General features: G+C 40.6%; 1 protein-coding gene across 2 annotated transcripts in view; it reads left to right on the top strand.

Annotated features, from left to right (window-relative positions):
* Nucleotides 1-1153: 1153 nt before the first annotated feature.
* EHHADH (enoyl-CoA hydratase and 3-hydroxyacyl CoA dehydrogenase) overlaps nucleotides 1154-25954 on the top strand; it is a 54451-nt gene continuing 29650 nt past the window's right edge. The window contains exons 1-4 of one of the 2 annotated variants that reach the window (XM_086397495.1): nucleotides 1154-1250; nucleotides 8946-9049; nucleotides 17156-17328; nucleotides 21724-21835. In XM_086397495.1, the coding sequence (XP_086253621.1) occupies nucleotides 1177-1250; nucleotides 8946-9049; nucleotides 17156-17328; nucleotides 21724-21835 (463 nt within the window). In that variant the 5' untranslated portion in view covers nucleotides 1154-1176. The remainder of the gene's footprint in view (nucleotides 1251-8945; nucleotides 9050-17155; nucleotides 17329-21723; nucleotides 21836-25954) is intronic. The other variant, XM_086397499.1, reaches the window with a different exon arrangement.

Raw genomic sequence — 25954 nt, 5'->3', positions numbered from 1 at the left:
GAAAGACTGATGCTGAAGCTGAAACTCCAATACTTTAACCGCCTGATGTGAAGAACTGACTCCTTGGAAAAGACCCTGATGCTGGGAAAGATTGAAGGCAGGAGGAGAAGGGGACAACAGAGAATGAGATGGTTGGATGGCATCACTGACTCAATGGACATGAATTTGAGCAAGCTCAAAAAGTTGGTGATGAACAGGGAGTCCTGGCGTGCTCCAGTCCATGGGGCCGCAAGGAGTCGGACATGACTGTGCAACTGAACTGAACTGAAAAGTATATCTGTGAAAATAATCCTTAATCATCACTAAAATTTGTGAAACATCAGTGAATAAAACCACTCCATTGTTTTGTTTTTCCTCTGAAACTTCCAGACTGCCTTCTGGCCAGGTGATGGGCTGTGGAGACCACCTGAGGCCAACTGCATCTTCAAAAACTGTCCCAGTCTGAACCCAGCCTCATTTATCTTTAGTCTTTGGCCTGCTGCCTAGGACGTAATAGGTGTTTGATTCATAGTTGAAGTATTAATATTAGAAATAATCCTTAGGAATGGCAGAAGAAGGAAAAAAAGAAAAATGGAAGGATTGGACAGACAAGAAAGTGGTAGGTTCCACAAGGTTGCTGCATGACAGTTCTGTACATGTTTGGTTGATATTAGTACCTTACTCATTTAGATGAAATGCATGAAGTGTTTTATGTGTTCCAGGTATGTATCATATCACATAATTGTCAGGATCCTACATATCTGTCTTTGTTAAGGATAATGAAGATGAAGACTGTGATGAAACTCCACCAACATAGTGAATCTAGAACTTGTCCAGGGAAGGCAGCCCCTCTGGGCCAGGGGTTTGCAAATCTGGACTTGCTGGCAGTTTCACGCATCTTTCATCGTCCTGCCTGACCTACTTTTTGATGGAAGCAGGACAGGCGCCAGCAAAGAGGAAGAGATGGCAAGGGTGTGCTGAGCACGGGGCTGCGGTCAGGGAAGGAGGAGGACTGAGGTGAAGGATGGGCATCAGAGCCCGGGAGCTGCCCTGGGCGGAAAGCGGTGCCGTGGCGGGAGGCGGTGCCGGGTTCACATTGGCCCAGCAGACGCCCCTCCCCTCCCCAGGACGCGCCCAGCGAAAGTGATCTTGCCTCGCAGCTGAGGGATGAGGCGACTTCGGGGCAACTGAGCAAACATGGCTGAGTTCACGCGGCTGCAGAACTGCCTGGCACTGATCCGTCTACGAAACCCGCCAGTCAATGCGATCAGGTAACGGGCTCTCGGCGATCAGTCCGGGGACGGCGAGCAGGATCGTACCTGCCTGCCTGCAGTGGAGGCTTTGACTTGCCTCTGCTGGTTTAAATAGAGAAAGACACGGACACGGATAGAATCAGGGCATATGCCAGGACTTTTTACATTGGTAGCCTCGGTACCTGTTTGCAGAGAACTCTCATCTCCGTTTCGTTGATAAAGAAATCGAGGCTGAGAGGTAGACAGACGGCTAGAAGTTGGGGAGCTGCCCCTGAACCGGTCTGTCCGTACCAACTTCGTGCTGAACTCTTACTTGCAACTTTGACTTCTCACATGTACTTTCTAGTCCAGAGGTCTTAGTGCCTCTGTTCGTGCCAACTTCGTGCTGAACTCTTCTGCTTACTTGCAACTTTGACTTCTCAGATGCACTTTCTAGTCCAGAGGTCTTAGTGCTGTGCTGCCTGGACCCTGATCCCTCCCTTCCCAACCTGGAGTCCAGGCCACCCTTACAATGTGTGACTAAAAGCTTTGGGAGTCCAAAAATAAGGTGGTTTCACACTGTTAAAAATAAAGATCCCCATTAATGCCAATATAGTGAGTAAAAGAGAATTATGTCCTGGCCCAGAAACACAAAGATATATCTCTTGGTTTGTTCTAAACCTCAAGGTCTTAGTGCTTCGGTGAAGATCCATGTTAGAATAAGCTCATGTCAGAATTAGCCTATTAAATAGCATTTCCTGAAAAACTGCCATGCTGTTTATGTTCTTTTATCGTGGAGTACTTTTCTTGTTAAACTAGTAAAAGCATTACTTTAAAAAGTGAGATTAATGCTGCTGTTTTAAAAATTAATGATATATAGGTTTGTGCTAAGTCACTTTAGCCGTGTCTGAATCTGTGTGCCCCTATGGACTGTGTGCTCCTAGGCTCCTCTGTCCATGGGATTCTCCAGGCAAGAATACTGGAGTGAGTTGCCATGCCCTCCTCCAGGGGATCTTTACCACCCAGGGATTGAACTCTTATGCCTCTTGCATTGGCAGGGAGGTTTTCACCACTAGCACCACCTAGTTCTTTTATATCTCTGAAAAAAGTATAGTGATCAACCTGGGGAAAAAACCACTCATCCACAGGGAGTAGGGTTAGGAGAAATGATCATTTACAGAGAACATATAAAGCATAAAGAGAACGACTTTTGGTCAGAATCCTTACTGCATGCTGCTGGAGCAAAAAGAGACTGAAATGAGAAGACATGCTAATTTTAACTGAATTTTTGTTCTACTGTTATCAGATTTGGTTTTATCATTAGCATTAATATTATAACTTTTAATATAAAATTTTGCATTTAATAATATTAAAATTTTCAGAAATAAAATCACACAAAGAATAAGTCCACTTACTTGCCACTCGGAATCAAGCAAAATATTGTTATTCGGTTTTGATGAAGAAAAACATGAATACTACAATTACATATCAATTTTGAACTTTGTATTTCAATTAAAATTACTAAGTATTAGGACTCTGCCTTAATTTCTTCTCATAATGGTAACTGTGCCCATCTCTAACTTTGGGGGAAATAGTTCCATAGTTTAGTACCTATAACTAGGAATATTTTCCCATAACTACTTAAAATGTGTCTGGTATTTAACCTGTCCCCTTTCCCCCTTGCAGGAGAAATTTTAGTACTTACCTCATTAAGTTGTGAGGTTTAAATGTGTTGCAGATTAGAAACTGACACTCAGAAGTTGTGTGTGTGTGTGTGTGTGTGTGCGCTTAGTTGTATCTGACTTTTCAACCCCATGCACTGCAGACTACCAGGCTCTTCTGTCCATGGGATTTTCCAGGCAAGAATACTGGAGTGGGCTGCCGTTTCCTACTCCAGGGGATCTTTCCAACTCAGCCGCATCTTTTGCATCTCTTTCATTGGCAGGCGAATTCTTTACCACTGCACCACCAGCTATCATTATTTTTATTACGCAAAAGGCCTGTTACAAGCCCCTACCAACAGGCCCTGCTGCTCAAGATTCATTGCAGCTGCATCAGGATTTTCTCCACTTGGCAATAAACACCTTTTTGCTCTTTCCTCTTGAACTTGTACTTAAGTGAAGGTATGTGTGCTAGCATGCTCATCCAGTTTAACAGGTTCCCTTTTTTGCTTTACACTTTTCATCTCCCCTTCCTATTTCTAATTTTATTTGGGAAATTATTTCTTCCTAGATAAGTGAGAGAGTCTTATTTGAATATTTTTTGGCCCAAACAGTTCAAATCTTTCTTTGTTCCTTTAGCTAAGCCAGATTTCTTTCTATTTGGATAAATGCCAACCCTCTTTATAAAGGTAGGAGATGCCTAATTACTAGATTTGTCTCCCAGAACAATGGCTTTTGTATTTTTTTAAATTATATTCCACACAGTAATCCATGTTTTACATAGCAACCTAGGACACACACACACAAACACACATACAAATATGTACCTAAAACAAAGTTTAGTGAAACAAAATTTTCTTTTCATTTGATGTATTCTATTTTTACTCTGTTTCTTTGAAAAATGCTGGTCACAAGCCATGACTTTATTTGATGACTCCTGGTTTTAAAAAATGGTCACAAAAAAGACTTCTAAAGTGGCAGAAGGTAAAGTTCTTTGGTCATCACTCATGAAATGTTACCTTTAGACTCCATTTCTCCATACCTGACAGTATTAAGGGGAGAAAATAATTTCTTAACCCCTGTGACTTTGATATTGCTATGAAGGTGTGGTCCCTTTTCATTCAGCTAGAATCTAGTAAAGCTGTATATATAACAGCCATTTTCATTCTTCTTTTTTTTTTCTTGTTTGATTTTTGCAAAATTGTGTGTCTGTGTGTGTGTGTGTCCTCAGTCACTCAGTTGTGTCGGACTATTTGCGACCCCATGGACTGTAGCCCCTGCACTGGCAGGTGGAAGCTTCCCAGGCGGCTCCCGAGTATTAGGATTCTGCCTGTCTCTGCTCATAATGGAAAACTGTGCCCATCTCAAACTTGTGGGGTAAATAGTTCCACAGTTTGCTACCCACAACTAGGAATATTTTCCCATAACTACTTAAAATGTGTCTTATATTTAAACTGTCCCCTTTCCCCCTTTCAGGAGAACTTTTAATACCTATCTCATTAAGTCGTTGTGAGGTTTAAATGTGTTAGAGAGCTGACACTTAGCAAATGTTGTTTGTGTGCGTGTATGTGTGTGTGTCTGTGTGCTTAGTTGTGTCCGATTCTGTGACCCCATGCACTGTAGCCTACCGGGCTCTTCTGTCCAAGGAATTTTCCAGGCAAGAATGTTGGAGTGGGTTGCCGTTGCCTATTCCAGGGGATCTAGAGTGGCTCAGTGGCAGAATCTGCCTGCCAATGCAGGAGACGTGGGTTCAGTCCCTGGGTTGGGAAGATCCCCTGGAGAAGGAAATGGCAACCTACTCTGGTAGTCTTGCCTGGAAAATTCCATGGACAGAGGAACCTGGAGGGCTACAGTCCATGGGGTCGCAGAAGAGTCAGACACAACTTAGCAACTAAACAACAACAACAAATGATGCAAAATTAACAAGAAGATAAGATATAAAAGAGTAGGGGTTGATTGAAATGGGAAAAGCCAGACTTGTCTCCTCAGTGGCACAGATTGAACTCATTTTGGATAATTTTGCAGCCATTGTTTATCCAGAAAGCAGTATGTGACTTTTGGACTTCTCAGTATGCTGGATGGTTCAAATTCCATTTTTCTTTAGCAGACTTGGTTTCTAATTAAATCAACTGAAGGCAAGAGGTTTTGTTTGATTTCATCTGGGTTAAATGGTGAAAAGTAACTAGGTGAAAGGGAATTACTATATACAAGAGCCAGTATCTCCTTTATTCCCTGAGGTTTTTAATTAATTAATTAATTTTTTAATACCAAAAACATTTTGTATTGGGATATAATCAATTAGCAATGTTAGTTGCTGGTTTGAACAATCTGGCTTTAGTTGTTTTTTGCTTTAAGTTTTTTTCTCCCTGTATAAAAATTCCCCCATATTACTTAGAATTCTAAGGCAAAATCACTGGACTCTGGTTTTATAATTTTTTCTTTAAGCAATTCTTCACTACTCTTCCTAGAGCTCCTCCTTCGCCATCCCTTGGTGCTTATTGATCCTCTCAGTTCAGTTCAGTTGCTCAGTCGTGTCCGACTCTTTGCGACCCCATGAATCACAGCACGCCAGGCCTCCCTGTCCATCACCAACTCCCGGAGTTCACTCAGACTCACATCCATCGAGTCGGTGATGCCATCCAGCCATCTCATCCTCTGTCGTCCCCTTCTCCTCCTGCCCCCAATCCCTCCCAGCATCAGAGTCTTTTCCAATGAGTCAACTCTTCGCATGAGGTGGCCAAAGTGCTGGAGTTTCAGCTTTAGCATCATTCCTTCCAAAGAAATCCCAGGGCTGATCTTCAGAATGGACTGGTTGGATCTCCTTGCAGTCCAAGGGGCTCTCAAGAGTCTTCTCCAACACCACAGTTCAAAAGCATCAATTCTTCAGTGCTCAGCTTTCTTTACAGTCCAACTCTCACATCCATACATGACCACAGGAAAAACCATAGCCTTGACTAGACAGACCTTTGTTGGCAAAGTAATGTCTCTGGTTTTCAATATGCTATCTAGGTTGGTCATAACTTTTCTTCCAAGGAGTAAGTGTCTTTTAATTTCATGGCTGCAGTCACCATCTGCAGTGATTTTGGAGCCCCCCCAAAAAAGTCTGACACTGTTTCCACTGTTTCCCCATCTATTTCCCATGAAGTGATGGGACCAGATGCCATAATCTTCATTTTCTGAATGTTGAGCTTTAAGCCAACTTTTTCACTCTCCACTTTCACTTTTATCAAGAGGCTTTTTAGTTCCTCTTCACCTTCTGCCAGAAGGGTGGTGTCATCTGCATATCTGAGGTTATTGATATTTCTCCCAGCAATCTTGATTCCAGCTTGTGCTTCTTCCAGCCCAGCATTTCTCATGATGTACTCTGCATAGAAGTTAAATAAGCAGGGTGATAATATACAGCCTTGACATACTCCTTTTCCTATTTGGAACCAGTCTGTTGGTCCATGTCCAGTTCTAACTGTTGCTTCCTGACCTACATACAGGTTTCTCAAGAGGCAGGTCAGGTGGTCTGGTATTCCCACCTCTTGAGGAATTTTCCACAGTTTATTGTGATCCGCACAGTCAAAGGCTTTGGCATAGTCAATACAGCAGAAATAGATGTTTTTCTGGAATTCTCTTGCTTTTTCGATGATCCAGCGGATGTTGGCAATTTGATCTCTGGTTCCTCTGCCTTGTCTAAAACCAGCTTGAACATCTGGAAGTTCATGGTTCACATATTGCTGAAGCCTGCTTGAAGAATTTTGAGCATTGCTTTACTAGCGTGTGAGATGAGTGCAATTGTGTGGAAGGTTGAGCATTCTTTGGCATTGCCTTTCTTTGGGATTGGAATGAAAACTGACCTTTTCCAGTCCTGTGGCCACTGCTGAGTTTTCCAAATTTGCTGGCATATTGAGTGCAGCACTTTCACAGCATCATCTTTCAGGATTTGAAATAGCTCAACTGGAATTCCATCACCTCCACTAGCTTTGTTTGTAGTGATGCTTTCTAAGGCCCACCTGACTTCACATTCCAGGATGTCTGGCTCTAGGTGAGTGATCACACCATCGTGATTATCTTGGTCTTGAAGATCTTTTTTGAACAGTTCTTCTGTGTATTCTTGCCGTCTCTTCTTAATATCTTCTGCCTCTGTTAGGTCCATACCATTTCTGTCCTTTATGGAGCCCATCTTTGCATGAAATGTTCCCTTGGTATCTCTAATTTTCTTGAAAAGATCTCTAGTCTTTCCCTTTCTGTTGTTTTCCTCTATTTCTTTGCACTGATCGCTGAGGAAGGCTTTCTTATCTCTCCTTGCTATTCTTTGGAACTCTGCATTCAGATGCTTCTATCTTTCCTTTTCTCCTTTGCTTTTCGCTTCTCTTCTTTTCACAGCTATTTGTAAGGCCTCCCCAGACAGCTATTTTGCTTTTTTCCATTTCTTTTCCATGGGGATGGTATTGATCCCTGTCTCCTGTACAATGTCACGACCCTCCATCCATAGTTCATCAGGCACTCTGTCTATCAGATCTAGTCCCTTAAATCTATTTCTCACTTTCACTGTATAATCATAAGGAATTTGATTTAGGTCATACCTGAATGGTCTAGTGGTTTTCCCTACTTTCTTCAATTTAAGTCTGAATTTGGCCATAAGGAGTTCATGATCTGAGCCACAGTTAGCTCCTGGTCTTGTTTTTGTTGACTGTATAGAGCTTCTGCATCTTTGGCTGCAAAGAATATAATCAATCTGATTTCGGTGTTGACCATCTGGTGATGTCCATGTGTAGAGTCTTCTCTTGTGTTGTTGGAAGAGGGTGTTTGCTATGACCAGTGCATTTTCTTGGCAAAACTCTATTAGATCCTCTGCTTCTTGGCAAATTCTCCTGTCTTGGTCTCGTTGGACTCCTTGGTACTGAATAACTCAGCTGAGCCTCTCCTGCCTCTTAAATATCTAGAGGATCTACTCTCAACTCTTTTTTTTTTTTTTTTTCCCTTTGGCAAACTCATTCAGTTTTGGTTTTAACTATCTCCTCTGGGGATGACTCCCTCATCTACTGAAACTTGACAAAAATTTACCAAATGCCCTTCCTTTCCCAGACCTTGTCATTACCTTTCAAATGAGTTAGGCTTGGCTACTAGTTACAGAAAACTCAATGTAATAGTGGATTAAACAAGAAAAAGTTGATGTCTGTCACAGCAGTGTCCTGGAATGACTGGTATGGCTACTCCACGATCATCGGGATCTCAGTTCTACCTGTCTTTTGCTCTGCCATCCTTAATTAGTAGCTTCCACCTCTTGATTCATAATGGCTGCTCCCAATCTAGACATCATATCTGGATTCCTGCCAGGAGTAGTGAGTTGTAAGAGAGAAAAGCATACCCAGTCCTTTAAGGACTGTTCCCTAAGGTTGCAGATACTAAGTCCATTTCCATTCCATTGGCCAGAACTTAATGCCTTGAGCTGAACTTGCTGCTGTGAAATATAGTCTTTATTTTAGGCAGCCATGTATCCAGCTAAAAACCGATTAATACTTTGAAGAAGGTCAAAGTATTAGTATTAGTTTAAAGTATTAAGTATTAGTTTGTGGGTAACTTGCATCCCCTGCCACATGACTTAGACTGTTATTTTTAGACAATTTCAGTTTTCTTTTATTAGGCCAATATGACAAATCAAAAGCACTTTCTTTCAGAATTTCCACATCATTTTCTCTGTACCTTTATTATAGCAGTCATCTCAGTATGATATTGCGTTGTGTACACTGTTGTCTCTAGGATGTTTTAAACTCCTTTCACTATACATAGAAGATGTGTGTAATATTTTTAAATTGATAGTGTTGATTCTAAGTGGTCAAAGTTACAGCAAAATGCAGGAAAACACTTTGATTTTCTGAAGTTTATGTGTTTAATCACCTCAGGGCTTACTTTACAGTAGACATATATTATATCTTAAATTAGTGAAAATTTAACAATAAGTATCTAGGATTTTTCTACATCATGTATATGTTTAATTTTTAATTGTTAGGAAAGAAAAAAATAAACTGAGATGGTAGAAATTTGATTGTGACTAATGCTTCATGTAATTTTTTCCCCCTTTTAGTACAACTGTTGCCCGTGGAATAAAAGAGAGTCTGCAGAAAGCTATAACAGATGATACAGTTAAAGCCATTGTGATTTGTGGAGCAGATGGCATCTTCTGTGCAGGTAATGTGTCCAACCCTTTCCCACTCTCTCTGACATCTCACACAGACTGAGCTCAGTGCTGCATTACCTGTACTCATGGGCAGTCCTATAGTATAGGTAATGAATATGGGAGGAAGAAGAAACATTATGGAGAAGGAGACAAAGAGTCACAGGAGAGACCCAGAGAAGATGCTGACCTTACTCTCTTTTATATTGGATTGGTCCTTTGGAGGACATTTAGTTCCAGACTTGATAGCTATTATACCTGCTAGTATACACCAACCAGTCCATCCTAAAGGAGATCAGTCCTGGGTGTTCATTGGAGGGACTGATGTTGAAACTGAAACTCCAATACTTTGGCCACCTGATGTGAAGAGCTGACTCATTGGAAAAGACCCTGATGCTGGGAAAGATTGAGGGCAGGAGGAGAAGGGGACAACAGAGGATGAGATGGTTGGATGGCATCACTGACTCAGTGGACAGGGGATTGGGTGGACTCCGGGAGTTGGTGATGGACAGGGGGGCCTGGCGTGCTGCAATTCATGGGGTCGCAAAGAGTCGGACACAACTGGAGCAACTGAACTGATACACCTAGGGCTACCCTCATAGCTCAGTTGTTAAGAATCTGCCTGCAATGCAGGAAACCCCGATTCGATTCCTCAGTCAGAACCATCCACTGGAGAAAGGATAGGCTACTCACTCCAGTATTCTTGGGCTTCCTTTGTGGCTCAGCTGGTAAAGAATCTGCCTGCAATGCGGGAGACCTGAGTTCAATCCCTAGATTGGGAAGATCCCCTGGAGAAGGGAAAGGCTACCTACTCCAGTATTCTGGCCTGGAGAATTCCATGCAGTCCGTGGGGTCACAAAAAGTTGAAAACAGCTGAGCGACTTTCACTTTCACTTTTCACTTCAATATACACCTACTGGTACATACCTGCTCTGCATATGTCTCTACCCTATGTGAGGTTGGGCAAGTTCCTTAAATCTCCTGAAATCCAATTTCTTTGTTTATAAAATGGATACCATAATATGTATACCTTAACAGAGTTTTGTGAGGTTAAAAGAGATAACACATCTGAAAGCCCCTAGAGCAGTACCTGGATGAAGAAGATGTTCAATAAATGTTATTTTTTATATCACACAGTCTTGAAATGGAGTTTATTTTTTTTCTGTCACCCATTTCAGTGACCATGCACTCTTAATTATCCTGTGAAGGGGTGGGATGGAGGACAGAGAAATGACGATGAAGTTTCTAGGACAGGCCATCGGCCTCCTGTAATTTAATTTTGTGTGCTTCGCAGTGTCTTGGTGAATACAAGGATCAAACCAAAAAGTTTGCCCTAAATGATGATGTTTAAAATTTGACTATCAGCATTCAACTGAAATACAGTTCACTTATCCTACAATTTACGTAGAAATTACCACTGATTTTCAACAGAGATCAAGCCCTGAGCCTTTGGAGTGGGAGTACTGACTCCAAGACCCTAGACTACCAGAGAACTAACCCTCAGTTCAGTTCAGTTCAGTTCAGTCTCTCAGTCGTGTCTGACTCTTTGAGACCCCATGAATTGCAGCACGCCAGGCCCCCCTGTCCATCACCAACTCCCAGAGTTCACTCGAACTCACGTCCATTGAGTCAGTGATGCCATCCAGCCATCTCATCCTCTGTCATCCCCTTCTCCTCCTGCCCCCAATCCCTCCCACCATCAGAGTCTTTTCCACTGAGTCAACTCTTTGCATCAGGTAGCCAAAGTACTGGAGTTTCAGCTTTAGCATCATTCCTTCCAAAGAACACCCAGGACTGATCTCCTTTAGAATGGACTGGCTGGATCTCCTTGCAGTCCAAGGGATTCTTAAGAGTCTTCTCCAACACCACATTTCAAAAGCATCAATTCTTCGGCACTCAGCTTTCTTCACAGTCCAACTCTCACATCCATACATGACTACTGGAAAAACCATATAGCCTTGACTAGACAGACCTTTGTTGGCAAAGTAATGTCCCTGCTTTTGAATATGCTATCTATGTTGGTCATAACTTTCCTTCCAAGAAGTAAGTGTCTTTTAATTTCATGGCTGCAATCACCATCTGCAGTGATTAGGGAGTATCAAATAGTGAGAACTCACACAAAGGAAACCACTTGAAACCACCAGTAGCACCCTGTGCAGGATGCCACATCTAAACAACAAACAAAACAAAAGTACAAGCCAAATCATCAGCAGACAGGATTACCACCTCACTCAGCCTTGCTCATCAAAGGAAAAACAAAGAAACAAAAACTCAGCACAAATCTCACCCTATATGAAGCTTACACAAGCCACTGGACAACCTTAGGAGGGTAGAAACCAAAAGAGGAAAGAATTCAAACTTGAAGCCTTGGAAAAGGAGACCTAAAACACAATAAGTTAAAATAAAAACAATGAAAAGGCAGAGAAATACTACACAAATGAAGGAACCAACTGGAAACACAGAAGTCCAAATAAATGAAGAGGAAATAGGCAAACTACCTGAAAAGAATTCTGAAAAGAATTCAGAATAATGATAGTAAAGATGATAAAAAAATCTTGAAAACAAAATGGAGAAATGAAAAAGAATCAATTAATAAAGACCTAAAAGAATGAAGAATAAACATGCAGAGACAAAAAACACAATTGCTGAAATTAAAAATACTCTGCTAAGTCGCTTCAGTCGTGTCCGACTCTGTGAGACCCCATAGACAGCAGCCCAACAGGCTCCCCCGTCCCTGGGATTCTCCAGGCAAGAACACTGGAGTGGGTTGCCATTTCCTTCTCCAATGCATGAAAGTGAAAGTGAAGTTGTTCAGTTGTGTCTGAATCTTAGCGACCCCATGCATTGCAGCCTACCAAGCTCCTCTGTCCATGGGATTTTCCAGGCAAGAGTACTGGAGTGGGTTGCCATTGCCTTCTCCATTATTAGAGAAATGCAAGTCAACACCACAATGAAATATCACCTCACACCAGTCAGAATGGCCATCATCAAAAAAATCTACAAACAATAAATGCTGGAGAGGGTGTGGAGAAAAGGGAATGCTCTTGCACTGTTGGTGGGAATGTAAATTGGTACAACCACTATGGAAGATGATATGGTGATTCCTTAAAAAACTAGGAATAAAACCACCATATGACCCAGCAATCCCACTCCTAGGCATATACCCTGAGGAAACCAAAATTGAGAAAGACACATGTATCCCATTGTTCATTGCAGCACTATTTACAATAGCTTAGAAGATGGAAGCAACCTAGATGTCTGTTGACAGATGAATGGATAAAGAAGTTGTGGTATATATACACAATGGAATATTACTCAGCCACAAAAAGGAACACATTTGAATCAGTTCTGTTGAGGTGGATAAACCTAGAGCCTATTACACAGAGTGAAATGAGTCAGAGAGAGAAAGATAAATATCATATTCTAATGCACATTCTAATGCACTGGAGAAGGGAATGACAAACCACTTCAGTATTTTTGCCTTGAGAACCCCATGAACAATATGTAACGGCAAAATGATGGGATTTTTTGCCAGGTCGGTAGGTGCCCAATATGCTACTGGAGATCAGTGGAGAAATAACTCCAGAAACAATGAAAGGATGAAGCCAAAGCAAAAACAATACCCTGTTGTGGATGTGACTGGTGATAGAAGCAAGGTCCAATGCTGTAAAGAGCAATATTACATAGGAACCTGGAATGTCAGGTCCATGAATCAAGGCAAATTGGAAGTGGTCAAACAGGAGATGGCAAGAGTGAACGTCAACATACTAGGAATCAGCGAACTCAAATGGACCAGAATGGGTGAATTTAACTCAGATGACCATTATATCTACTAGTGTGGGCAGGAATCCCTTAGAAGAAATGGAGTAGCCATCATGGTCAACAAAAGAGTCCAAGATGCAGTACTTGGATGCAATCTCAAAAATGACAGAATGATCTCTGTTTGTTTCCAGGGCAAACCATTCATATCACAGTAATCCAAGCCTATACCCCAACCAGTAATGCTGAAGAAGCTGAAGTTGAACAGTTCTATGAAGACCTACAAGACCTTTTAGAACTAACACCCAAAAAAGATGTCCTTTTCATTATAGGGGACTGGAATGCAAGAGTAGGAAGTCAAGAAATACCTGGAGTAACAGGCAGATTTGGCCTTGGAATATGGAATGAAGCAGGGCAAAGGCTAATAGAATTTTGCCAAAAGAACGCACTGGTCATAGCAAAGACCTTCTTCCAACAACACAAGAGAAGACTCTACACGTGGACATCACCAGATGGTCAACACTGAAATCAGACTGATTATGTTCTTTGCAGCCAAAGATGGAGAAACTCTATACAGTCAGCAAAAACAAGTCACAGTCTGAGCTGACTGTGGCTCAGATCATGAACTCCTTACTGCCAAATTCAGACTTAAATTGAAGAGAGTAGGGAAAACCACTAGACCATTCAGGTATGACCTAAATCAAATTCCTTATGATTATACAGTAGATCTGATAGAGTGCCTGATGAACTATGGATGGAGGTTTGTGACATTGTACAGGAGACAGGGATCAATACCATCCCCATGGAAAAGAAATGCAAAAAAGCAAAATAGCTGTCTGGGGAGGCCTTACAAATAGCTGTGAAAAGAAGAGAAGCGAAAAGCAAAGGAGAAAAGGAAAGATACAAGCATCTGAATGCAGAGTTCCAAAGAATAGCAAGGAGAGATAAGAAAGCCTCCTCAGTAAGCAATGCAAAGAAATAGAGGAAAACAACAGAAAGGGAAAGACTAGAGATCTCTTCAAGAAAATTAGAGATACCAAGGGAACATTTCATGCAAAGATGGGCTCGATAAAGGACAGAAATGGCATGGACCTAACAGAAGCAGAAGATATTAAGAAGAGGTGGCAGGAATACACAGAAGAACTGTACAAAAAAGATCTTCAAGACCAAGATAATCATGATAGTGTGAAAACTGACCTAAAGCCAGAAATCCTGGAATGTGAAGTCAAGTGGGCCTTAGAAAGATTCACTGTGAACAAAGCTAGTGGAGGTGATGGAATTCCAGTTGAGCTATTTCAAATCTTGAAAGATGATGCTGTGAAAGTACTGCACTCAATATGCTAGCAAATTTGAAAAACTCAGCAGTGGCCACAGGACTGGAAAAGGTAAGTTTTCATTCCAATCCCAAAGAAAGGCAATGCCAAAGAATGCTCAACCTTCCGCACAACTGCACTCATCTCACACGCTAGTAAAATAATGCTTAAAATTCTCCAAGCCAGGCTTCAGCAATACGTGAACCATGAACTTCCAGATGTTCAAGCTGGTTTTAGACAAGGCAGAGGAACCAGAGATCAAATTGCCAACATCCGCTGGATCATCGAAAAAGCAAGAGAATTCCAGAAAAACATCTATTTCTGCTTTATTGACTATGCCAAAGCCTTTGACTGTGTGGATCACAATAAACTGTGGAAAATTCTTCAAGAGGTGGGAATACCAGACTACCTGACCTGCCTCTTGAGAAACCTATATGCAGGTCAGGAAGCAACAGTTAGAACTGGACATGGACCAACAGACTGGTTCCAAATAGGAAAAGGAGTATGTCAAGACCGTATATTGTCACCCTGCTTATTTAACTTCTGTGCAGTGTACATCATGAGAAATGCTGGGCTGGAAGAAACACAAGCTGGAATCAAGATTGCTGGGAGAAATATCAATAACCTCAGATACGCAGATGACACCACCCTTCTGGCAGAAAGTGAAGAGGAACTAGAAAGCTTCTTGATGAAGGTGAAAGAGGAGAGTGAAAAAGTTGGCTTAAAGATCAACATTCAGAAAATAAAGATCATGGCATCTGGTCCCATCACTTCATGGGAAATAGATGGGAAAATAGTGGAAACAGCGTCAGACTTTATTTTTGGGGAGGGCTCCAAAATCACTGCAGATGGTGACTGCAGCCATGAAATTAAAAGACACTTACTCCTTGGAAGGAAAGTTATGATCAACCTAGATAGCATATTCAAAAGCAGAGACATTACTTTGCCAACAAAGGTCCATCTAGTCAAGGCTATGGTTTTTCCAGTGGTCATGTATGGATGTGAGAGTTGGACTGTGAAGAAAGCTGAGTGCCGAAGAATTGATGCTTTTGAACTGTGGTGTTGAGAAGACTCTTGAGAGTCCCTTGGACTGCAAGGAGATCCAACCAGTCCATTCTGAAAGAGATCAGCCCTGGGATTTCTTTGGAAGGAATGATGCTAAAGCTGAAACTCCAGTACTTTGGCCACCTCATGCGAAGAGTTGACTCATTGGAAAAGACTCTGATGCTGAGAGGGATTGGGGGCAGGAGGAGAAGGGGACGACAGAGGATGAGATGGCTGGATGGCATCACTGACTCGATGGATGTGAGTCTGAGTGAACTCTGGGAGTTGGTGATGAACAGGGAGGCCTGGCGTGCTGTGATTCATGGGGTCGCAAAGAGTCGGACACGACTGAGCGACTGAACTGAACTGAACTGTTTGAAGGCAAGCTTCTATTCATTGGTGTGAAACCAGAACTCCCTGAACTTTAAACAAATGGTGAAGTAAAGTAGAGAAATGATGGGGCTTTCCAGCCATTTGACCCATGTCTTAGTACTTACGAACCTCAATAGGCCCTGACCTCAATAAGCCTGGAGTGACAACATCCGAAATGCCACGTATACCAGAGTCCCTGTTCTGGACGCCACTTGTTGGGGTCCTTTAATGGACTGGTGTTCCGGAGTTGGCGATAAGAAAGTAAAAGAGAGAAAGAGGCTGATATTCCCTGGTTTATGCAGAGAACTAATAAAGCCCTTGACACAGGGCTTGCATCACCTATGAAGGCACCTGGCCCTCTCGAGGGGGTGAAGGCACAGAGCACCTTCTCGAGAGGGTCTTAGAAGCCCAGGCGGGAGAGTGAGCACGACGGATTTCTATGCTCCAGAGAATTAGCCGGAGAGAGAGAGACAGAGAAAGAGAGAGAGAGAGAAAGAAAGAAAGAAAGGAAGACACAGGGACCCAAGCTCTGATGGAGCAAAGGTGCTTTAATGATCTTTCTTGAGTATATATAGGCTGTTGTACAAGAAATTTCTTTCGACAGTGATAAAGATCAGAAAACCAAATGTACAGCAACCATTACCAAGGGAACAAGGGAATAATGGTCACAAGGTCAGGAGACAACCCATATCTCAAGAAAGGGGATGGAGACTAAGCAGTTTTGTCGCAAAGAGAATGTTTACTAAAGGAGATTCAAGCCTGTCTCACACAATGACCTCAGTTCCTGGGAGCAGCGTGCTGTTCCATTTTGATAAGGAACAAAGGACTTATGAGAAACAGAATGTAGGAATCCTCCTGTTAAACACTCCCTGACAGTTGCTCAGTTGTGGTCCAATTCTTTGCAACTCCATGGACTTCAGCCAGCTAGGCTCCTTCTGTCCATGGGATTTCCCAGGCAAGAATACTGGAGTGGGTTGCCATTACCTTCTCCAAGGGATCTTCCTAATCCAGGGATCCAACCTGCATCTCCTGTGTCTCCTGCATTGCAGGCAGAATTTTTACCTGTTGAGTCATGGGGGAAGTCGCTTTATAATGAGTATTATTTTTGTAACTAAGAAAACGAGTAAATGTTACTTTCATTGATTGCAAAAGAGTCTATCAGAAAAATGTAATTCTAAGCTGGTTGATCAACATATAACTCACAAATATATCTGCATTTTATGAGGTTTTTTATTGTAATAAATGATGCCCATAAAAAAGATACAAGTCTAAATGGCTGTGAAGAGAGTTGGTGAGCAATATCATGCCAAAAATGAGGAGGGGCTAACTCAATCTCAGAATCTTTGCTTCCTTTCTCTGAACTTTCAAATTTTTCTGAAGGTAGAGTTATTACTATCATATGGAAAAACAGATTTTAGATTACAGGACTTCTAATAAATATTTGATGACTTTCATATCATTCTACATTTTTCAGGCTACTTGTTGCTTTACTGCGTCTGCAGCCAAAGAATAAAGTGTTTCAGGGATCCAAAGAGCTCTGAGATTCCTTAAGTGCTATCTGATAGTTTATTGTTAAATAGCAAAGCCTCAGCCTTCCTCAGCTCTCTTTTTTCCTTTTCTCTGTGTTCTTAGGTGCCGATATTAGAGAATTCAAAGTTCATAAGACCTTTGACATACAACTGGGAGATATAGTAGATGAAATACAGAGAAACAAGAAGCCTGTGGTGGCAGCTATCCAAAAGTTGGCTTTAGGAGGGGGACTGGAGCTGGCCCTGGGCTGTCACTATAGAATTGCCCATGCAGAGGTAAGAGAGGGGATCCATACAGGAATTTATGTAGGGAGCTTTTCTTTAAAGCAAGCATTAATGTTGCCATAAGCGTAAGAGGTGATCACTGTAAATGGCTAGCTTACTGGTTGATAACGCTCAGGTATTTCTGGCACTGGGGTTCAGCTGTTATATACCAGTATAGGGGCACTGGTTGTTGAAATGTTGAATTATGTCCATTCTAGCTGATAAATAGCTGCTACCCTGAGCCTGTAACTGACCCTTCACTAGCCCTCGGCCCTCCCTGTGAACCACTAGCTAAAGGGGAACTCCTGTACAGTGCTATTGCCCACATCAAATTTCACTAAGCCATGCTTATACAGATGAAGTATTAAATATTTGGACATAACTTCTGAGTATGCATGTTTATTTAAATTTTCATTTCCTATCTCAAACATTTCAGTTTTGTGGTCTCATAATTATTAGTACTTAAGAAGACAAGTTCCTATTGAAAACAGCACACAACTAGTAAATACATTTATTTCTGAAAATAGATTTAATTTAGGTTATTAGACATATAGATTGAACTTTGTGATGCCTGCCTTACAATAGTAATATTTTTATAAGTGATATATTTTCTGATAATAAAGGTAATATTCATCACTGTAATAGACTATAAAATATAATAAAGTCATCTTTATATTAAAGTCACCATAAACTCACAGTTCAGAAATAACTGCTATTAACATTTTATCTTTTTTCATTCTGATTCTTTTCCTGTGTAACATTTTTTCTTACATTTATTTTTCTTTGCAACCTTTCTTTAAAAAAAAATCTATGGAATTTTACTGTACTTGTATTCTATTTTCTAGTAATACCATATTTAAATTATTATTATGTATTTTTTATCCATTCTACCATTGTCTACTATTTATTTACATTTAACATAATTATGGATGAGGAAGGACTTTGGCCACCTTTCTATTTGTTTTCTACATCTTATATTTCTTTTAATTCTTCAATTTCTCCATTAATACTTTTCTTTGTGTTAAATGGATAAGTTCTGGTAATGGATAAATGGATAAATTCTCTTATCGTTTCTTTTACTGTATATATTTTAGTTATTTTCTTAGTGGTGGTTGCCCTAGGGATTATAATTAACATCTTAATTTGCAATAAACTAGTTCAGATTCATACCAACTTAGGTTCAATAGTATGCAAAAAATTTGCTCCCTTACAGTTCTGTTACACACTTGCTTTATATTGTTATTGTCACAAATTATATCATTATACATTGCATGCCCATAAACATAAATATATTATTATTGCTTAATGTAATGGTCTTTTAGATCAGATGAGAAAAAAGAGGAATTACAAGCAAAAAATTAATTACATTAGTACTGTCTTTTAGATTTACCCATATAATTACCCTTTAACAGTATTCTTTATTCTTTCACATGGATTTAAGTTACCATCTAGTGTCTTTTCATTTTATGCTGAAGGATTTCTTGTATGGCAGATCTGCTAGCAACAATTTCAGTTTTTATTTATCTGAAAAATGTATTAATTTGGCTTCATTTTTAAAGACTAATTTTGTTGGAAGTAGAATTATTGGTTGATAGTATTTTTCTTTCAGTACTTTGGACATGTCATCCCACTACCTTCTGGCCTCCATAGTTTCTGATGAGAAATTTACTGTTAATCTTATTGAAAATATTTCTTAAAAATATCATTTTAAATGGTTATATGATTTCCCCTCTTATACTAATAGATTCATAATTTATTTAACCTTTTCCCTTTGTTTTAATTTTTTTAATTCAACTTATAAATAAAGATGAGCTTCCCTGGTGGCTCAGAGGTAAAAGAATCTGCCTGCAATGCAGGAGCCTCAGGAGACTCTGGTTCAATCCCTGGGTCAGGAAGATCCCTTGGAGGAGGGGATGGCAACCCACTCTAGTATTCTTGCCTAGAGAATCTCATGGACAGAGGAGCCTGGCAGGCTATAGTCCATGGGGTCAAAAAGAGTCAGCTACGACTGAAGTAACTTAGTGTGCACACATGCATAAATAAAGACACATATCTTGTGTTCCTTTTTCTGTGTTCCTTATATCATGACCTTCTGAACACTGAATGCAGATCTAAGTTACATGCAATAATAAGTCAGGGAATGGGGATGACTAGTGGTGGGGAAAATGGTGATTAACAGCTAGGAAAGCCTCATGTGAGAGAGACTCAAACATTCCAGGTATATTGGAGCTGTTGGCATCACAGCTTGGATAAATGGCGGTCTGTATTTCAGTACCCTCCTCCTCCCATCCTTATACCTGGGAAATGACTAACAGAGCTTTGGCCACTTTTAAGACTAGGCAAGTCATGTGATTAAGGTCTCAAGCTCACCCTCTCATCTGAATTGAGTTGCTGCCTGACTTTCTTTCTTCCTACCTTTCTTCTTTCCTTCCTTCCTTCCTACCTTCCTTTCTATACTTCACTTACATATAATTCATATACCATATAATTCATATACCATACAATAGCTTCACTTACATATAATTCATATACCATATAATTCACTCATTTAAAATGTACAGTACAATAGTATATTAGTATATTCACAGAGTTATGCAGTGTATACCACAATTGACTTTAGAATATTTCATTGCTCCCCAAAGAAACTTCACACTGTTTAGGAGTAACCCACCGTTTCCCTCTCCCCCAGTCCCAGCAACCACTAATCTATTTTCTGTCTATATGGATTTGCCTATTCTAGACATTTCATGAAAATGGAACCATAAAATATATTGTGTCTGTTTTTTTCCACTCAGCATTATTTTTTTCATTGTAGCATGTCATTAGTATTTCATTCCTTCCCATGACTGAATATTTCTTTTTATGGATATACCATATTTTCTTTATCCATTTATTACTTGATGGGCATTTGGATGGTTTCTCCTTTCTTGGATTTATAAACAATGATGCTATGAAAATTTTCGCACAAGTGTTTTTTTGTGGGCATGTTTTCATTTCTTTGGGTTATGTATATAGGAGTGGAATAGCTGGGTTGTTGTTGTTCAGTTGCTAAGTCATATCTGACTCTTTGTGACCCCGTGGATTGCAGCACACCAGGCTTCTCTGTCTTTCACTATCTCCCAGAGTTTGCTCAAACTCATGTCCATTGAATCGGTGGTGTCATCCAGGCTTCTCATCCTCTGTCACCCACTTCTCCCCCTGCCCTCAATCTTTCCCTGTATCAGGGTCTTTTCCAATAAATTGGCTCTTCATATCAGTTGGCCAAAGTACTGAAGCCTCAACTTCAGCATCAGTCCTTCTAATGAATATTTAGGGTTGATTTCCTTTAGGATTGACTGGTTTGATCTCCTTGCTGTCCAAGAGATTCTCAAGAGTCTTCTCCAGCACCACAATTTGAAAGCATTAGTTCTTCAGAGCTCATCCTTCTTTATGGTCCAACTCTCACATCTGTACATGACTACTGAAAAAAACACATCTTTGACTAGATGAATCTTTGTAGGCAAAGTGATGTCTCTGCTTTTTAATACACAATCTAGGTTTGTCATAGCTTTTCTTCCAAGGAGCAAGTGTCTTTTAATTTCATGGCTGAAGTCATCATCTGCAGTTATTTTGGAGCCCAAGAGAATAAAATCCACCACTGTTTCTACTTTTCCCCTATCAGCCTTGAAGGGATGGGATCAGCTGGGTCATATGGAAACTCTATGGTTAATCTTTGAGAAACTGCCAAATTGTTTTCCAAAGTGACTGTGGCATTTTACATTCCCACCAGCAATGTATGAGAGTTTTGTATTCTCCACATCCTCTCTAAAACTTGTTATTGTCTGTCTTTTTTTTTTATTCCAGCCATCCTAGTGGTTATGAAGTGGTGTCTTGTAGTTTTGATTTGTATTTCCCTGATGGCTAATGATATCGCACATCTTTTCAAGTGCTTATTAGCCATTTGTATCTTTTTGGAGAAATGTCTCTTCAGATGCTTTGCCCATTTTAATTGGATCATTTATGTTTTTATTATTGAGTTTTAAAAGTTCTTTATATATTCCAGACTTATGATTAGAAAATATTCTCTCCCAATTTTTGGATTGTATTTGTAATTTCTTGGCTGCTTGGCTCTTTCAGGGCTCCATAGAGATTATTATTTGGGTTGGCTGAGACAGGTCATAATAGAGTCAGAGAAAAAAATGTATAAGGAGCTAGGGATGTGTTTCAACATGAAGACTTAGTGATGGCACAGTTCTGTTTATGCTGTTAATTAAAGGAGAGGGTATACACTGATTTCCTCTGTAGAAACTTTCACTGAATTCTGTGCAACAATGTTTTTGAGGGTGTGAGAAACCCAAGGGAATGCTTGCCTTGACTCTGAATGTGTCATCTCATTCTAATGACCTTTATGCCTTCAATCTTTGATAGGCTCAAGTTGGCTTCCCAGAAGTCACACTAGGAATCCTTCCTGGTGCAAGAGGAACCCAGCTTCTCCCCAGACTTGTTGGAGTGCCTGCTGCACTTGACTTGATTATCTCAGGTGAGTACTAACTCTGCCAATGGCAGCCTGGATCAATGTGAGGAAATAGACAAGGATTTAGAAACATTCTGGCTTGACAGTCTTCTACCCATGTAATGTTAAGAAGATACTTTAACTTCTTAGATGTCAGTTTTCTCATCTGTAAAATGGAAAGAATATCTTTCCTGAGAGCTTCTCAAAAGTTACCATTATTAGAGAAATGCAAATCAAAATCACAATGAGGTACCATTTCACGCCAGTCAGAATGGCTGCAATCCAAAAGTCTACAAGCAATAAATGCTGGAGAGGATGTGGAGAAAAGGGAACCCTCTTACACTGTTGGTGGGAATGCAAACTAGTACAGCCACTATGGAGAACAGTGTGGAGATTCCTTAAAAAATTGGAAATAGAACTGCCATACGATCTAGCAATCCCACTGCTGGGCATACACACTGAGGAAACCAGAATTGAAAGAGACACGTGTACCCCAATGTTCATTGCAGCATTGTTTATAATAGCCAGGACATGGAACCAACCTAGATGTTCATCAGCAGATGAATGAATAAGAAACCTGTGGTACATATACACAATGGAGTATTACTCAGCCATTAAAAAGAATACATTTGGATCAGTTCTAATGAAGTGGATGAAACTGGAGCCTATTATACAGGGTGAAGTAAGCCAGAAAGAAAAACACCAATACAGTATACTAATGCATATATATGGAATTTAGAAAGATGGTAATGATAACCTTGTATGCGAGATAGCAAAAGAGACACAGATGTATAGAACAGTCTTTTGGACTCTGTGGGAGAGGGAGGGGGAGATGATTTGGGAGAATGGCATTGAAACATGTATAATATCATATAAGAAACGAATCGCCAGTCCAGGTTCGATGCAGGATACAGGAAGCTTGGGGCTGGTGCACTGGGATGACCCAGAGGGATGGTATGGGGAGGGAGGTGGGAGGGGGGTTCAGGATTTACCAGCTGAGCCACTAAAGAAGCCCTTAGAGACCCTGCATTTACCAAATATTAAAAGACATAAAAGATATTTCCAGTTGAAGTAAGGTTGGAAGATAGTGCATGCATCACTGTTTACTCCAAACAAAAATAATGTGAGACCTTGAGTCAATTACTTTACCTCTCTGTGCCTTAGTTTCCTCATAAATGTATATAACAGCAGTGCTTACCATATGGTGATATGATGAAGATCAGATGCATTAATGAATACAGTGTTCTTAGAACAGTCCTAGACATGGTAATACATGTTAGCTATATATTATTATTCCTACATCTGACTTTCTAGTAAAAGAGGAGGATTGAGTAAAAATAAGATGAACATCTTGATAACAGACTGTATCCCACGGAATGGGCAATAAAAAAAGCACAAGCTTTAGAATTAAAGACCTGAGCTTGAATCCCAGCTGTGCTGCATATGAACATGTATGCTTTGTACAAGTTCAGTTTTATTTACTCATGCAATAGCTGTTTAATTTTTTTCTCATGTGTTGGGCCCTGTTGCAGGCAGTGGACCTATAGCAGCAAATCAGACCTACCAAAACTCCTGCCCTTATAGAGATTATGTATAGAAAACAACAACAATAAGAATACTTATCATTATTGTATTTCATCTGTTCAAAAATGCACAGTGGTATCCACATCTTTGAACTCAAGATGCCTCTTACATTCACTGGAGTCATGGTTTGATTGGCAGTGTTTTTTCTCCCCTTGTTTCTGTGGGTCAGTAATTTTGGAACAGCTTAGTTGAGTTCTAGCTCCAGGGTTCTCTTGAGATTGTAGCCGAGACACTGAGTGGGGCCACAGTCATCTGAAAAGTTGAATGGGGCTGGAGGATCTACTTCTGGGATGGCTCAGTCACATGGATGGCTGGTTCCTGTTGACTGTGGAAGAAGGCTTCATTTTCTTTCCACGTGGGCCTCTCCCTAGAGTTTCCTGTATCTCCTCACAACATGGAACCTGGCTTCCTCTAGAGTAACTGGTCCAAGAGGGGGCAAGGCAAAGACTGCAGTGTCTTCTATGACCTAGTGTTGGAGTTCCATGCCATCTTTTCTGAATTATCCTATTGATTATATGAGTCTTTCCTATTCAGCCTGTGAGGGGAGCTTAAATACCCAGAGGTCAAACCATGGCAGGTCACTTTGGTGACCAGCTACCATGCTGTGTACTCTTACTAAATGCCATGGCTATCTACTATGTAAGTAGTATATCTGGTCGATTAGATGGAGACAAGTGCTGAGGAGAAAACATAAAGCAGAAAAGGGAAATGTGAAATGATAGGCTGGGGGTGGGTAAAATTGTATAGGTAGGATAGCTAGGAAAGGCTTTCCTACAAAATGAATGTGAGTGAAGACCCGAGGGATGGAAGAAGCTTGTTTTGCCAATATCTAGTGGAAGATATTTCACTTGGAGAAAATAGCAAATACCAAGCCCTGAGGTAAGCCTTACTCGGGAATTTCAAAGAATAGCAAGAAGGTCAATGAAGCTAGAGTGAGGTGAGTAAGGGAAAGAGTAGTTGAGGGTGAAGTCACATCTTATTGGGCCTTGAAGATTATAGAGAGAACTTTGACTTTTCTGCCGAATGAGGTAGAAAAGCGTTGGAGTATTTTGAGCAGAAGGGTAACATGCTGTCACTTATGTGTTTTACAAGATCACTCTGGCTATTGAAAATATACTGATGGGAGGTTAGGGCAAAAATAGGAAGACTGGTTAGAAGGCTGCTTTAATAATCCAAGGGAGCCATGATGGAAATGTAGACCTGAGTGGTAACAATGTAAATGGTGAGACACGGTCAAATTCTGGATATATTTTGAGCCAACCAGGATTTTGTGACATATCAAATGTAGAGGTGAGAGAAAGGGGAGAGAAGAATGATTTAAATGGCCTGAGTGGCTGGAAGGATGGTGCCATTACCAAAACGGGGATTTCTGTTGTAGAACAGGTTGTAGGGAAGAATTGCAAGAACTTAGTTTGGACGTGTGAAGTTTGACATCCAAGTGGAGTTGTCAAGTAGACAGTTGGATAGACTGGCCTGGAATTTAGAAGCAAGATTGTCTGAACTCGTCTTGGTCTTCATTTTTTCATCAGTAAAACAACCACATAGTTGTTCTAAGTAATAATGAAATTACATGACATGCTTCTGGTAGAGTACCTGTCACCTAGGAGATATTTTATAAATGGTAACTATGGTAGGCATAACAATGCCCCTCTCCAAGATGTTCACATCCTAATCCCTAGAACTTGTGAATATATTACCTTATGTTCAAAAGGGACCTTGCGAATGTGATTAAATTAAGAGTCTTAAGATGTGAGATTATTCTGGATTTTCTAGGTGGGCCCAGCTTATCTCAAGGGTCCTCAGAAGTGGAGGGAGAGAGGTCAGAGAGGAAAGAAGATGGTACAAATTGGCTTTGAAGATGGAGGAAGAGAAGAATAAATGTGGGCAGCCTTCAGAGACTAGAAAAGCCACGGAAATGGATTCTCTCTCCTAGCCTCTGGAAGGAGCACAGTTTGCTGACCTATTTTAGATTCCTGATGTCTTGCTTCTGGAAAACATTCTTCTGAGAAAGGATGCTAAAAAAAAAAAGTTGTTACTGGAAGTTGAAGATTCCCTACTGATGTTAATGGGGAAAAACACCAGCTTTGTAGGCACTGCCCTGTAGGAAATTAATATGTAAATAAATTTAGATTAAATTAATGAGTAAATAGCTAACCTATTCTGTTCTTCTGAAAACCATGAGAGAGGTAATTCTGGAAAAGTGGATCAATTACAACAACTGCTGCTTCTCCACGATTTCCCTAAAATGCCATCTGAAAACAACTGAATCTTTAGCAGTAACCACAAAAGACGTGCTTGGGCACACTGCAGTTCATCCCTGATGTTTTCCGTCCATTCAGATGTGGAGAACTACAAGTGCCTTGCCCTTCCTTCTGCTGCTGTTTTCTAGGTCCAGTCTCCCTTGGTCACTGAAGCGCACCCAGGGTACTGGGGAAGAAACTGCAAGTGACATCTTTATCCTGCCAGCCTTTCAGATTTAATTAGGTCCAGGTGGGCTTTCTCTGTATTCAAACAAGATGTTAAGGGCAAGTTTTAGTACCCAGGGCTCCCAGTCACCAGTAA

The sequence above is a fragment of the Bos grunniens genome, chromosome 1 (genome assembly GCF_055505025.1).
Source record: "Bos grunniens cultivar Pamir isolate PY7600 chromosome 1, Bosgru_T2T1.0, whole genome shotgun sequence".
Taxonomy (NCBI): Eukaryota; Metazoa; Chordata; class Mammalia; order Artiodactyla; family Bovidae; genus Bos; species Bos grunniens.
Note: the sequence above shows the minus strand (reverse complement) of the source record. Positions and strands in the feature narration are given on the sequence as shown.